We start from the raw sequence: 16,252 nt of genomic DNA on the forward strand, positions 1-16,252 counted from the left end.
AAGGCTGCAATCCATAGTTACTTCTGGTTTAAGTAGCTCCTGTTAAATTTAGTGGATCTTACTTCTCAGTGGATATCTGCAGAAGTGCATGTAATGCTTTTGAATTTAATATAGATACTCCTTGTTTAACAGCCGTCATTGGGACTGATCAGGCCACAATTGCTAAGAAGATAAACCAATGATCAAGACAGGTTTATGAACTTACTTCCTGTTTGGTCGTTAAGCAAATAATTATTGGCTGCTAAGTGAAGCATCACATAACCGTGACTAGAATTTTACTTCTGCCTTTTCTATTAAATCGCTTGTCACAAGCCAGTTGTGATTATATGACCCTGGAATACTGCAACAATCATAAATCTAAGAATTATTTGCAAAGGATTTTTTAATATGGTTGTAACTTTGAATGGTTGTTAGACAAGGAGTCAGTGTGCAAAGAATACCTAGAAGTGATCTGATTAACTTTTGTTATGTTCAGTTTATGGGAAGAGGAGATTTTGATTTTTGTAAGATGACAACAAATTTTGGATCAACTCTGATTTGCAGTCATCCCTTTGGCTATTGCTTACACAAATTCACATATGCTCAATTTTGGTTGTACCTTGAATACAGGTTATATATATGACTTTTATTTCTCCCTCCCCCTCGTCTTTAATACGTTGTTTTTATCTAAACAATGCAAAGGATTGCATACTTTGCTTGGAGAAGCTAACTTAGCCTTTAACCTACCCAGTTAAAGATATATCTGTAGTTGATTATTCAAGGAGCAAGTTGAGAATAAGAGTTATTGTACTAAGATAAACTTTCAAAGGCTAATAGCATACTAAGTCAAAATGAGGCTTTACATGATTTAGTTGCTATGTGAACTTAGCTAGTGTGTTAAGATTTCTCTTGTTCCTGGCTCATGAGAAGGATTTAAACAGTGAAATAGATCAAGTCTCGACATTTAGTTCATATGTGTGTATACAAGTATATGTGTACGTGTACAGTGGGTTAGGACGCTGAGCTTGTCGATCAGAAGGTCGGCAGTTTGGCGGGTCGAATCCCGAGTGCCACGTAACAGAGTGAGCGTCTGTTACTCGTCCCTGCTCCTGCCAACCTAGCAGTTCGAAAGCACGTAAAAATGCAAGTAGAAAAATAGGGACCACTACGGTGGGAAGGTAACAGCGTTCCGTGCGCCTTTGGCGTCTAGTCATGCCAGCCACATGACCACGGAGACGTCCTCGGACAAGCGCTGGGTCTTTGGCTTTGAAACGGAGATGAGCACCGGCCCCTAGAGTCGGAAACGACTAGCACGCATGTGCGGGGGAACCTTTACCTTTACCTTACAGTATGCGGATGCATGTATATACATTATTTGGTTTGAAACTTCAGTTTTTATCAGTTACAGATAAGGTATACATTTAGATTTATGCAAGTATGCAAACCCACTGGAAACTTTGCACCTTTCAGTGGCAGGGCAATTTCATGCAACAATTCAGGGTAGGGGAAGAATACCGGTGGTAATAAGACTTGCTTCTCTCTAATGTCTTTCTGGCTTAGAGATCAGAATAAAAGTATGCTATGTATAGAAATGTTTTCTGTCGTTACAACTACAGCACTGACATCTGAATTGAAATGCAGCTAAGTGCAACGTAAGAGAGAGAGTCTGTTATTGATAAAGTTATCAATATTTCTGTGCATTCTTTTTCTCTTGCAGGTGGGAGGAGTCTATTCTTATGACTGCAGTTTTGGTCATGTTCCTAATGTTGAGCTCATGAAGTTCATTGCAATGGCAACATTTGGCACATACCTTTCCACATGTCCTGAAGTTGAGCCTTCTAGTTTAGACATAAATGTCTACCATAAAGCTTTTCTCCCGTATTCCTTTCTGCGCAGTGGGGAATCCTTGAATCCTGAATATTACTGTGGTAAGCTTATCTTCCATGGACTTAGATGTAGTTTCTCAGTCTTATCTAGCCTATTTACCCTATCTTCACCAGTGCCAAGAATCTTGGGTCAGATTGAACTGTCGGACTAAATAGTAGTCCATGATTAGTGAAAATAATGGGTTTTGCAAGAGCTAAAGGAATAGATGGTCTCTATAGTTCTATGAGTTCTTTGCCACTTTCAAGTTTTGAAAGCTATATTAACTAAAGCTAAATAAAATGGTAGCTAGCTATAAACAGATTGAACGGATTCATTTTTCTCTTTAGATGCTTTGAGAGTTACAGTGATTTGCCTAGCCTTCATTATTGCTGCAGGTGATGATGTGCAGGATGAGGAAAAATAGTGCTATGTTTACTGTTTACACAGCTACATTTGTCACCCATGTGCAAAGGGACACAATAAAATGCTTGAATCCCTGCACTGAGCTCCCTGGAGTGGCTCATAGCCTCATAGGGAGGAAGAAATAGTTTGCAGGATAGAACAGTTTGTAAATAACACTTGCATGGTGTTTGCTATCATTGCAGTCTCCCAGCACAGATTATTCAATGAACATCTTGTTTCTGCAAGCAGCAACCCAGCCCTTGCCTTGAGGCGAAAGAAGCATACAGAAAAGGAGGTCCATGCTGATCTTATTAGTATACTCTCTGTGCGGCTACGAGAAGGCTATAGTATCCGTGAAGTCAATATTACAAAAGGTGATTATTCAGTGTTCTTAGTCTGTTTTGGGCAGGGTATGTTGCCAATTGTGATCAGGGACATGCATTATTTTCTATCTGGGGGCTGCATTTTTCTAAGACCCATAAGGGATGGCTTGGGACACACTAGAAGTCATTGAAGGAGGTAAGGCTGAAAATACTGTACGTTTTGGGAGTGAGGGTTTTTTTAGTGCAAAATAGGGGTGTTGCACAGGCTTCAAGCATCCAACACCCCACAAAAACGAAGTCTAGAATGAACCATGTGATCTGGAAATCAATCATGCTGAATTTCACAGTATTAAGCATTCTGAAAGTTGTAGAAATAGTACTAGGAGACGATCCTACTTCTTGAATATAACTCAAGTTGTGGAGCAGCTCTTAAAATTACGTCTGTAAAATTTATTGTCAAATTCCAGCTCATTTGGGTACTCCCAATTAGTTTGTCTTAACAAGCCAACAACTCAAAAATTACTGTGAATACAAGCAGTGCTTTGAGTTCCATGAAAGAATAGTGGAATAGAAATGTGCCAAAATAATTTTTTGTTTTATGGGGATTGACTGCCAAATGCATATTTTGTTTCTGAATGCTGCTAGTGCCTGATTCATGCTTAAGATTTGTGAGTAGAGTTGGTAAAATTCCATCATCTTGTCCAACAAATGGTATTTAGTAGGATTCTGCATAAGGGCAGTATTTGTTACTATAGTGGCCTGTTTATCAGTAGCTGGGTTAGTTACTGTAATGAATTGTAATTGTTAGAAGTTCCATTGTTGGTCTGCGTTTCTTTAATTATAGTATATAAATCTTTAAAATAAAAAAATGGGAAATCTTGTTTTATCTACTTTTCATTGAAAACAATATTTCACAGTGGTCCAAGATGGCAAGCAAAATAGATCATTTAACTACACTGAGACTGAAATTGTTACTTTGTTTTTTTAAAAAAATGACTTTGTGGTTGCTATGCTTCCCATCCTAGAAAACATTAATGGGGTATTGGAACTTGGAACTCCAAGTTCTGAGATCAGTTAAAGCAGGGGTGTCAAATTGGTGGCCTGTGGGCCAGATGCGTCACGTGCAGGCGACGCCCACCCTGGCTTCACAAAGGCAAAAAACATCACGATACGTCACGTGATGCGATCGGGTTTGACGCCCATGAATTAAAGCTAGAAATATTAAATATGGACTGTATTCCTACAGACTTTTTTCTGGCTCTTCCAACATCGCCATTCACTGGAGCATAACGTTCAGAACAACCTAGATAAATTAGTAAGATCGCCATCAAAAACCAGAAATAGACAACAGAAAGTAGAAATTAATCTGACATATAAACGTGCTGATTTTGGCCCAAGCTGTGTTTTAACATTTTACAAAGGCAGACTTTGTGAAGAAGGGGGCTAGTGCTGTTCTATTGGAACACATTCCTCATTTCTCTTGCATGTTTACAGGCGGTACTCTACTGGAAGTGAAGCTCATCCTGCTATGGAAGCACAATATGAGAATTGAGTATTTGGCAGTGGCCCCCTGGCCTCTAGAGCCTTCAAAACGTAGCACATGGGTGGAAGTGACTATGGAGGGCAGCTATGACATTTTGCATGACATCAGCTGCACCGTACGAAAGCCCATCACCAGCCTCTATCGCACCACTGTGATACGCCGCTTCTGGAACACCTTGCAAAGGTAAAGATTTCCTTGGTGTGCCCTTTCAGTGGGGCTTTTCCCCCCCCCCCAAGGGGTTTGGGCAAAATGTAACGCTGCCCTTTAGTTTGTTTAAACGTTTAGTCCCAACAAAGAATGTTAATGTGAACAATGTTTCTAAACTAGGAACTGTTAATTCACCATGATTGACCATGATCATTTCTGTTTGGACCTTAGAGGGAACTTCAGTGTTAGGCAAAAAAATACCTGTTTGGTTCTAGAGAAACCTCTTTAATGGGAGTTAGGGATTGTCTTGAACTGATCATGTCCATCTCTAATAGGATATAAATTGTGACTTAAAGACCTTCAGCGGGATTTTTGTTGCTGTTGTTCACTTTTCAGTATCAACCAAACTGATCAGATGCTGGTTCATCTACAGTCATTTGACAGTGTCCCAGAGCATTTCACTATTCCTGAAAGTACTCGAAATGGGGTGCCGCTGTTCTATATTCCTCCAGGATCTACTACACCGGTACATTATTTGTATATTACTGGCTAATTTGCACTAAGAGCAAGCAAGAAGTAACACCTAAATTGCTGCATTCCTTTTTCTGTTTTAGAAGGTTTAAAACTTGCTTTATATTTATCTCTCATAATATCTCAGTTTAGGAAAATAAGGCATGTGGTTGTGTGACTCGATGAGGGAAGGATGAAAGAGAGAAGGCAATTCTATTCCAAATATGCGGTGTATATCTCAATTCTGTATCTTCAGTTCTGCTTTCTCACTTCTGGAAGAAAATGCGTGTGCTGTTAACAGTAATAATTAAGTGAGGGTGCTCAGATTCTTGATTATTTGGAATCACATTGTCAAGCAGCAATAGGTTGGAAGCAACAGGTTCAACATATTTGCTGTTTCCTTGAATTAATGTAGCCAAACCTTCCAGTAAGAGCAGCTGTGTTAAATTAACATGCCAAACAAATATTTTATGTATCACTTATTTACTATACACTCTGTTGCTCATTAGAGCTATCATGACCGGCTACTGTAGTACACCATATTTTAAAACAAGATTATACAGCTTACATTCTTTGAGATCTTCAGCCAGTTGTCTCTTTCCCATTTTAAGTAGATGGTTATCTTGTGTGCTAATGTTAACTATCTGCATATGTCTTCTTTGTGGAGTCCTTGGTCTTTTCTGAGCTTGATTGTTTGCTTGCAGATGTTTCATTACCTGATTAGGTAGCATCTCCAGTACACTGAAGGAGCATTGAAAATGTTATTTAGTCGGGTAACATGTCTACAAGTGAACAACCAAGTTCAGAGAGCACCAAGGTCTTCACAGTTCATCCCTGACCTTCCTATATCCTTTTCTGTTAGTATGTCCTTTTTCCACCCATTATTTTTTCTGTTTTTTTTAGAAATGTTATTCCATAGCCCAATGTTTCTCAACCTTGGCCACTTTAAGATGGGTGGACGTTAACACCCAGAATTCCCAAGGCAGCAGAACTGTATAATCTCATAAATAAATTGCAAATGTTAAGGTACTAATAAGAATTAAAAATTAAATATAGGCTACAGCAGTGTTTCTCAACCTTGGCTACTTTAAGATGGGTGGATTTCAGCTCCCAGAATTCCCAAGCCAGCAGAGCTAACTGCCTTATATGGTTTTTCTGAGCTAAAATGTTTAAACAACCCGTTGCACAGATGCAACCAGATTCATGAAATATGATGTCTACCATTTTCAGGTCCTTTCCTTGCAGCATAGTAGCTCAGACTCCAGTCACTCACAGTTTGCAGCCTACTGGAAGCCCATCCTGTCAATGGATGCCAATCTCTGGCAGAGGTGGTTACACATGCATCGCATTGTTATCCTCTTGGAACACGATATGTAAGTGCAAAAAAAACCAACCATACAAGACTTGTATCATGGCATGGTATTGTATTTAACGTTTAAAGGTTTCAGAGCTTACCAGCCGTTGTGTTGTTACTGAGGGCTGAGGGATAACAGAGGTTGAGGAATAAGGTCTTGCATGTGAATTTTTCCCTGGGGTAGGTAGAATGGGGTATAATGATGGTACCTGAATAATAATGGGTACTAACTAACTGTTTGATCTGTTTGACAGGCCAGTCCCAAAGCATTTGCACACCCCAGGCAACAATGGTCGTTACAGCACTATCCAGTGTCGCATTTCCCATTCAGCTCTGACTTCTTTGCTGCGTGACTGGAGTAGTTTTGTGCTGGTAGAAGGCTACTCTTATGTCAAGCTCATGCACAGGTGAGGGAATTAAGGGGCAGAGGGGAGAAAAAGCTGAGCCTGAGCTGTTGAAGTCCATGAAGATGTAAAATCCAATGGAGGTAGAAGGTTTTTGCATAAAATTGAGCCTGAGGGGTTTCCCCCCCACACACACTATGGTAAGTAGCCAACTGAGTCATGTTGAGTAAATAGCTCTTAAGAGGTAAAGCTCATCATGTACTTCATGTTCATTCATTAGCATAGATAGTCCTCGACTTATGGCCAAAATTTCTGCTGCTTATTGAGACATTTGTTAAGTGTGACCACCTTTCTTGCCACAGTTCTTAAATGAATCTGGCTTCCCCGTTGACTTTGCTTGTCAGAAGGTCACAAAGGGGATACTGCAACCATCCTAAGTATGAGACAGATGTCAAGCGTCTGAATTGTGATTATGTGACCATGGGGATGCTGCAACCCTTGTAAGTGTGAAAAAAGTCAAAGGCGACTTTTTTTCCAGTGCCGTCGTAACTTGGAACGGTCAGGAAATGAATGGTTGTAAGTCAAGGACTCCCTGTATAGAGCATCTGAAATAATACAAGAGCTGCTTTTGCAAGGCTCCTGTGGCTTACACATTTCCATATCCAACATGCAGTGGGTTGTGCAGGTAGGCATTTGTTCATAGCGCAACTCCTTCTTGTACACCTTGAATATTTTCTTTGAAACTCTGGAACTGAGATTTTTGATGCCTGTCTTGAGGCTCAGTACAGATAGTTCTTGACTTAATGATTTGTTCAGCAACCATTCAAAATTTAGGATGGTGTTTAAAAAATGGGTTTTCTGACCCATTCCCAAATTTATTGCAGTGTCCACATGGTCACATGATCCAAATTCGTGCACTTGGCAGCCTGCCTGCAATAATGACTGCAGGAGTGCTTCAACTTGCCTATTCACTTGCCTATTACCCCCCCCACCCCAATATATATCCTTTTGGATGCCTTATATCCTGCCTTGCAGGGTGGCAAGGAGCCCCAGCTCTGTCTTTTATCACAGTTCCCTGCCCCAGTTAATAATAACAACAATAATAACAACAACAATAATAATAAAGTTGGAAGGGATCTTGGAGGTCATCTAGTCCAACCCCCTGCTCAGGCAGGAAACCCTATACCATTTCAGACAAATGGCTGTCCAGTCTCTTCTTAAAAACTTCCAGTGTTGGAGCATTCACAGCTTCTGAAGGCAGGTTGTTCCACTGATTAATTCTCCTTAGTTCTAAGTTGCTTCTCTCTTTGGTTAGTTTCCATCCATTGCTTCTTGTCCTGCCTTCAGGTGCTTTGGAGAATAGCTTGACTCCCTCTTCTTTGTGGCGGCCCCTGAAATATTGGAACACTGCTATCATGTCCCCCCTTCGTCCTTCTCTTCATTAAACTACACATACCCAATTCCAGCAACCGTTCCCTATATGTTTTAGCCTCCAGTCCACTAATCATCTTTGTTGCTCTTCTCTATACACTTTCTAGAGTCTCAACATCTTTTTTACATTGTGGTGACCAAAACTGGATGCAGTATTCCAGTGTGGCCTTACCAAGGCATTGTAAAGTGGTATTAATACTTCACGTGATCTTGATTCTATCCCTCTGTTAATGCAGCCTAGCACTGTGGTGGCTTTTTTGGCAGCAGCAGCACAATGCTGGCTCATATTTAAGTGATTGTCCACTAGGACTCCAAGATCCCTCTCACAGTTGCTACTATTGAGCAAGGTACCACCTATACTATACCTGTGCATTTGGTTTTTCCTGCCTAAATGTAGAACCTTACTTTTTTCACCATTGAATTTCATTTTGTTAGATAGCCCCCAATGTTCAAGTCTGTCAAGATCCTTCTGTATTTTAAGCCTGTCTTCTGGAGTGTTGGCTATTTTTTTATTTTTATTTTTTTATTTTTTATTTTAATCCCATTTATATCCCGCCCTTCTCCGAAGACTCAGGGCAGCTTACAATTTAAAGCACAAATCAATGTGCTTAGCAATAGCCTTCATTCTATGTATATGCCTGCTTATTAGGGCTTTCCCCCCCCCAAGCGGCATTATTACAAAGTCAGCTTAATTGCCCCCAACAATCTGGGTCCTCATTTTACCTACCTCGGAAGGATGGAAGGCTGAGTCAACCTTGAGCCTGGTGGGATGTGAACCTGCACTAATTGCAGGCAGCTGGTGTTACCGGTACTTAAGGAGGCATTAGCCCACTGCTCCACCAAGGCTATTCCTGCCAGCTTGGTGCCATCTGCAAATTTGATGAGTTCCCCATCTATTCTCTCATCCAAATCATTGATGAAGATGTTGAAGAGCACTGCGGCCAGGACAGAGCCCTGGGGCACTCCAATACACACTTCCCTCCATGTAGATGCGGTTCCATTGAGGACCACACGCTGAGTACGGCCGGTCAGCCAGCTATGAATCCATCTGGTGGTCATGCTGTCTAACCCACATTTTTCTATCTTTTCAAGTAGTAGGTTGTGATCTACTTTATCAAATGCCTTTTTGAAGTCCAAGTAAATTATATACACAGTATTCCTCTAGTCCACTAATTTTGCCAAGCAGAAGCACTTCATTGTCTCTGCTGCCTCCTTTTTAGCCCCATCTTCTCCCCTGAATGTTTCCCTACATGTAGTTCCAGCTACACTATCTTTGGAAAGCTTTTCACTACCTTTGCAGCCTGCAAGGCAGGGTGCAAGGCAGCCCAAAGGGGATAGGAGGGTGGAGGAGAGTTAATTAAAAGTTTTAAACAGAAAATTAATAAAAACTAATATATAAATGAAGGAAAAAGACAAAAGAAGCAGGAAAAATAGATAAAAGGAAATAAAAACTTCTGATTTCCTTTGCAGCAAATACAAGAAAAGCTTACTTTTTTCTATTATCTACTTTGCTTTAATCGTCAAAACCACAAATCATAAATTCATTTTTTCTTATTTCATACAAAAAGCCTACAAGAGGTTGCCAGTTAGTCATAAATATTGATATTCTCTTTTTCTCTGATTAAGGAAGTCAGTTTGACCATCTATACAGGTTTATCACCTTCGCCAAACATTTCTCCATTGCGGGTGGTATTTGATCCTTTCCACTTTTAAGCAATTAATAATCTTGCTGCAATTATTTATAAAAACAAAAGTTTCATTACTTTTTTTCCTAGCTGTCCATTAGTCTCAAAGGAAAAGCCCCTTGTTTCAATTATACTTCAATCTTTAAATTCTTCTGAATTTGTGCATGCATGTATTTGTGTCTAAAAATTCTCAAGCTTTTTTACACGTATCCAACAAATATGATAAAATGTCCTTTTACTTATTGCTGCCAGCACAATATATTTATTCAATTTGCTTCCCCCCCCCTTTTTCTTGTTCTGTAGCTCTGAAGATCTGCCTCCTTTTTCATTTTATGTGGTGAGGATTATTTCGAAAGCTCCTTGCATGGTTCTTCGGCTGGGTTTCCCTATTGGGACACTTGCAAAACTCAGGAATAAAGTGAGTGCCGAACAGGTTTTCTTGAGTCACAGGAGACATGTTTAAAATTGCAAAAAAAATACACAGCTAAGATGTGCCTGGTGGATGTTATCCTTGGAATAAAGTTTTAGGATTGCCAGGAAGCATGTTTTGCATCTGTATTTTTTGGTTGCTTATAAAAAACTTGGGCTCACATTACAAGCGTCTCTTCCAGACCTAAACAGCAATTAGCAATCACTACCTGAAGGTAGCTGAATGAATCATTTTTCCCCATGACAAGATTTTATAGAACAAGTCATTTCTAATTAGAATGTATGAGGAGGAGACAGGATTTGACCTTTTTAGGTCAGCTTTAAGGTAAACTAGTTCCATAAGGAATGTCCTTATGGCAATGATGAATTTATTGACAAAAAATTTAAGTTATTGTTGACAACAACAGGCTCACTCCTCTGGGAGAATTCTGGGACTGAATACGGCTACATTGATTTTATTATTTAAATTTATTTTCAATATATGCATTCCCCCCCCCCCGTTTTTTACAACTTTCAAACTACAATTTAACTTTTTAAAAACAAAATAAAATTCTTAGCACAACGAAAGCCTAGACAATAAATACATTTGTATGTTACAAAAATTAAGCTAACAACATAGTAACGCATTAAAATGTGTGGTAAAAGGTCGGAATGTAGGAGAGCATATGCTGCAAAGGAGTTCAGCGTCTGGAAAAGTTGCTGTTCTTACGAGTGGTGCTAATTCCCGATATAAAAATGATTCCTTCTTATCTACTTGCCTTTCAACAGATAGTAGAAGAACTGAGAGACTGCATCCTTCAGTTACGTTTCCCCCACAGAGTACAGAGCAAAGAGGCAACTCCAAAAGTAAAGCGAAAGGTCCTCGGCAGCAGTTCCCCATCAAAGTCTTCTTGTCTGCCTATGGGCCAGCCACCCCTCTCAGACAGACCTTGCCTTATAGTACTGCATAAACCTCTGGAAAAACTCCTTATCAGGTATTATGTACAGGGCATATATACATGCACACTTAACATATCCCTATGTGCAGAATGTTAATTCCCAGAGATGCAGTTGCTTTAGCCTAGCTGCTGTTTTCCAGGCGACTTTGCCTGTAGTTTTTGCATTCCTTTATCCAAATGGACAGTGGATGGCTGTGGATAATGGGAACATCTTGGAATGTTGCTTGGTTGAAAAAGAGCTTGCCGGCTTCCCCTGTGCCTTATCTTGATCTTAATAATTCATTCACATAAATGTATCTCAAAATATTATTGAAAGAATGATATGCAGCACACACTGCAAATAGACCACTTAACATGTCCCTGAATTCATAAAGTGTTTGGGGCACAAAATTTTCCTGTACCCATGGCTTGCCTATCTGGATTCAGGCATGTGTAGAGAGGGACATTTTGTTTCCTCCGCATATTCCCTTTGACTCTTGAATCTTGGACAGTTGAGCACTTTTTTTTATTTTAAAACAAAAAGGATTTACAAGAACAGACAGGGACTGATAGTATAATTTATGACCCATAACAAACCAGTAAGTTGTTTACTGGTTATGCTGGTTGGAGATACTAGGAATAGTTCAAAAACATCCAGCTCAGAAGTCTTGTATAGATAGTATATTGAGATCTTAATGAGAAATCCAACTCCACAGTCACCTGTTGTCTTAATCCTCCTTCTTTCTCTTTCTCAGATACGAGAAGCTTCCCTCTGACTATCATGTTCCATGTCTTTTACCCTTGGAGAATCCTCCCATGTCAGGTCCGCTTACTATGGTGGCCAACCGCACAGCTTCCTCTACCCTGGCCTCCTTATCTCGCTATTTTTATCACCAGCGCTGGATCTGGTGTGTACAGTCAGGGCTGGTCCCGGCTGTGCCCATCACAGCTGTGGCCCAACTACTGTCCACTCTCACTGAGTAAGTACCTATTTTGTCATGAGATGTGTTGGAATCTGCAAATAGGGGAGCTATAAAAGTAAAAGAAAAAGCAATTATATCTGAGTCACTTCTTTCTCTGAAGGTCAGTTGCTTTTGCCAGTGTAAGAGTTGAAGTGAGGAGGGTTTTTTTTTTTTTTGCATTTTCACTGTGGGGAAAGAACATTGTGCCGAGTCAACAAAATGTTCTCTATCTCGCAGGAAACTGGGATGCAATAGCCTTGTAACTTATTCTTCTCTTTGGCATGGTGCAGGATACGCTTGTCTGAAGGCTTCCATTTTGCTTCTAGTGGTGAAGGGATTGTCAGTATGGTTCAAGAATTACCTATGAAGGTAAATCCTGTTGCTTGTTTTATTTTGTTATGTTCTCTGGTGCCACATGTTCCCGTTCACAAGGAAATTGGTAAGAGCATAGAAAGGTGCATAGAAATATGGTATATGTGCCTTCGAGTCCGTGTTGACTCCTGTAACTTTCTGGACAAGTCCATGCAGTTTTCTTGGCAAGATCTGTGACAATGTCACTATGAAATGGTTAAGACATCAGGCTGGAAACCCCAAAATCATGGGTTTAAATCCTACCCCTCAGGCATAAAGCCAGCTGGTTGACTTGGGTCAGTCACTCTCTCTCAACCCTAGGAAGGAGGCAGTGTCTTAACTATTTCATCAATTTGGCTCTTTTTCTAAAAATCTTAGCTCTTGGTATATCAAAATATATTATGGTGTATCCTTGCCAAATAGTATAAATATTGCCATAGTGATTTGTTCTTTACATAGATGATCTATGACAGGGGTAGGCAACCTCGGCTCTTTTATGACTCATGGACTTCAACTCCCAGAATTCCTGAGCCAGCTAAGCCTACTCCTGATCTGTGACAAAAATACTTATTTAGGTATGATAAAGGTAAGGAAAGGATGGGGGAAGTCTACCAACAAATGGGTGTAGAGCAGTGATGGCAAACCTTTTAGAGACCAAGTGCCCAAACTGCAACCCAAAACCCACTTATGTATCGTTGGGTGCTGGGTGGGTGTGGCCCATTGCGTGGGCGTGGCTGCGGTGGTAACGGCAGACTGGGTGGGACTAAAAAGTTCAATCAATCAATTCCAAATTTACGAGATCTTTTTTTTCCTGCAAGAAGCTGAAATTGATTGATTGATTGATTGAACCTTTTTTTTTTGCACACGGCGGTGGAGGCCTAAAGCGAAAAGGTTTTATAAAACCCAGCTGAAGGCCTAGGACTGGGGTGACGGCCCGCGTGCCCACAGAGAGGGCTCTGCGTGCCCCCCTCTGGCACACATGCCATGGGTTCGCCACCATGGGTGTAGAGGAATACTATGAAAGGGATATTCATCGATAATTGTGAAATAAATATGCCCCTTGTTTTTTCCTCCATAGTCTCTCATCCAAAAAAGGCATATTATATTATATTCTGAGAAAAATCTGCTCTTGATTTGCCCAGGAATTTTATGACAAATTGGCACTGCATCTCTCTACTCTTGGAACCTCATTGTGCTAGGAGAGAAGTGGCAAAGGAGCTTGGCAAATTTACAGTTGGTTTTCTTCCACAGAGTGACTCTACAAGAGTGAGTGACAATGAGAAGCACACCTGCATTGTCCAATATGTGATCTTCCCCCCACATGCTACATCTACCAAAGACAGGTAAGAGAAGAAGTCCTGACCCTAAAAGGAAGTATGCAAGGAATAGAGTCGCCCAGGTTCTGTTGTAGCCGTTATAAGAATGTGCGTGACTAGAAGGCATCCAAGGGGTAAATAACTATACCAGGGGTAGGCAACCTCGGCTCTTTTATGACTCATGGACTTCAACTCCCAGAATTCCTGAGTCAGCTGACTCAGGAATTCTGGGAGTTAAAGTTCATGAGTCATAAAAGAGCCGAGGTTGCCTACCCCTGAACTATACCGACCACAGCTTTTATCTACTGCAAAGGAGCCTTTGGTTGCACACAAAATTCTCCACCTCGCTCCTCCCCAGAAAAATTAACATTGACTCGAAGATCCCATGGTTCTTTTTATTTGTTTTTTTGTTGTTGTTAATATAAGATAGTACTGACTTACAGAGTTAATATTACCATATAATCCTTATAATAAATAATATTTAGGTGTTCAAATCATGCATTCTGAAAACAGTAAATGAGTACGTCATAAAGTATAAACATGATAATATTCACACCTTAATTTTTATTCTATAAAAAGCCATTTTTTTCTTGCAAATCTTGAGTTTTGATAGTTACAGTTTTATTCACATTATTGTACCGAGTTCTGTTTGCTTGTTAGGTGCCTTTCTGGAATTCCAGACTGTGGATAACCCCACTTCTCTCCAAAATTAGCACAAATGAATATCCATTTCTTTGTACCTGTGGACTAACACTCCACAGGCTTCTTGAGCTTGAAGCAAGCCCTTGTGCAGTCTTTGCCAAAGACCCACAGCTGTGCTTCTCCAGAACATGAAATTAATAAAAGTGCTTTAAAATGACATCATCATTGGACTCATGTATAAAATTGTTGGTTGGCTTATCTTATTTTGTTATATCTCTGCATAGTCCTCTGTGCTGAAATAGAATGCTATTTCATAAAATGAATTGTAAAAACATGATGCAATAAAGAATTCTGTAGAAATTTCACAATGAATATGTAATGATTAATATGTTGTTGTTAGCTGCGAAGTCGTATCCGACCCATTGCGACCCTATGGACAACATTCCTCCAGGCCTTCCTGTCCTCTATCATCTTCTGGAGTCCATTTAAGCTCACGTCTACTGCTTCAGTGACTCCATCCATCCACCTCATTCTCTGTCGTCCCCTTCTTCTATTGCCCTCAATCTTTCCCAGCATTAGGCTCTTCTCCAGTGAGTCCTTCCTTCTCATTAGGTGGCCAAAGTATTTGAGTTTTAGCTTCAGGATATGGCCTTCTAAAGAGCAGTCAGGGTTGATCTCTTCTAGGACTGACCGGTTTGATTGCTTTGCAGTCCAAGGGACTCGCAGGAGTCTTCTCCAGCACCATAGTTCAAAGGCCTCAATTCTTTGGCTTTCAGCCTTTTTTATGGTCCAACTTTCACTGCCATACATTGCAACTGGGAAGACCATAGCCTTGACTATACACACTTTTGTTGACAGGTGATGTCTCTGCTTTTTAGTGTGCTGTCTAGATTTGCCATGGCTTTCCTCCCGAGGAGCAAGCGTCTTTTAATTTCTTGGCTACAGTCCCCATCTGCAGTGATCTTGGAGCCCAGGAAAATAAAATCTGTCACTACCTCCATTTCTTCCCCATCTATTTGCCAGGAATTGAGAGGGCCGGATGCCATGATCTTGGTTTTCTTAATGTTAAGTTTTGCACTCTCCTTCTTCACCCACAACAAGAGGCTCTTTAGTTCTTCTTCACTTTCTGCCATTAGAGTGGTATCATCTGCATATCTTAGGTTGTTGATATTTCTTCCGGCAATCTTAATTCCAACTTTTGATTCATCTAGCCCTGGCTTTCTCATGATGTGCTCTGCATATAAGTTAAATAGGCAGGGCGACCATATACAGCCTTGCCGGACTCCTTTCTCAATTTTGAACCAATCAGTGGTTCCGTGTCCAGTTCTCACTGTTGCTTCTTGACCCGCATATAGGTTTCTCAAGAGACAAATAAGATGGTCTGGTACTCCCATCTCTTTAAGAACTTGCCACAGTTTGTTGTGATCCACACAATCAAAGGCTTTAGCATAGTCAATGAAGCAGAAAAATATGTTTTTCTGGAACTCCCTAGCTTTCTCCATGATCCAGCATATGTTGGCAGTTTGATCTCTAGTTCCTCTGCCTCTTCGAAATCCTGCCTGTACTTCTGGTAGTTCTCGATCCACATACTGCTGGAGTCTAGCTTGTAGGATTTTAAGCATAACTTTACTAGCATGAGAAATGAGTGAAATGGTGCGATAGTTTGAACATTCTTTGGCACTGCCTTTCTTTGGAATTGGAATGTAAACTGATATTTTCCAATCCTGTGGCCACTGTTGAGTTTTCCAAATTTGCTGGCAAATTGAGTGTAGAACTTTTACTGCATCATCTTTTAAGATTTTGAATAGCTCAGCTGGAATACTGTCACCTCCACTAGCTTTGTTGTTGCTCAGCTTTTCTAAGGCCCACTTCACTTCACATTCTAGGATGTCTGGCTCGAGGTCAGTGACCACCTCGTTGTGATTATCAGGAACATTAAGCTCATTCTTGTATAGTTCTTGTGTGTAATTTTGCCACCTCTTCTTAATCTCTTCTGCCTCTGTTAGGTCCCTGCCATTTTGGTCCTTTATCATGCCCATTTTTGCATTAAA

General features: G+C 40.4%; 1 protein-coding gene across 3 annotated transcripts in view; it reads left to right on the forward strand.

The window, feature by feature from the left end:
- The window catches only part of SZT2 (SZT2 subunit of KICSTOR complex), a 98,062-nt gene that overhangs the window by 14,505 nt on the left and 67,305 nt on the right, over positions 1 to 16,252 (forward strand). For all 3 annotated transcript variants that reach the window (XM_083359880.1, XM_083359881.1, XM_083359882.1), the window contains exons 8-18: positions 1,697 to 1,907; positions 2,451 to 2,621; positions 4,065 to 4,296; positions 4,657 to 4,786; positions 6,001 to 6,143; positions 6,379 to 6,531; positions 9,888 to 10,002; positions 10,782 to 10,987; positions 11,686 to 11,910; positions 12,183 to 12,261; positions 13,495 to 13,586. In XM_083359880.1, coding sequence (XP_083216006.1) covers positions 1,697 to 1,907; positions 2,451 to 2,621; positions 4,065 to 4,296; positions 4,657 to 4,786; positions 6,001 to 6,143; positions 6,379 to 6,531; positions 9,888 to 10,002; positions 10,782 to 10,987; positions 11,686 to 11,910; positions 12,183 to 12,261; positions 13,495 to 13,586 — 1,757 coding nt within the window. The remainder of the gene's footprint in view (positions 1 to 1,696; positions 1,908 to 2,450; positions 2,622 to 4,064; positions 4,297 to 4,656; positions 4,787 to 6,000; positions 6,144 to 6,378; positions 6,532 to 9,887; positions 10,003 to 10,781; positions 10,988 to 11,685; positions 11,911 to 12,182; positions 12,262 to 13,494; positions 13,587 to 16,252) is intronic.

The sequence above is a fragment of the Vipera ursinii genome, assembly GCF_947247035.1.
Source record: "Vipera ursinii genome assembly, chromosome: 3".
NCBI classification, from domain to species: Eukaryota; Metazoa; Chordata; class Lepidosauria; order Squamata; family Viperidae; genus Vipera; species Vipera ursinii.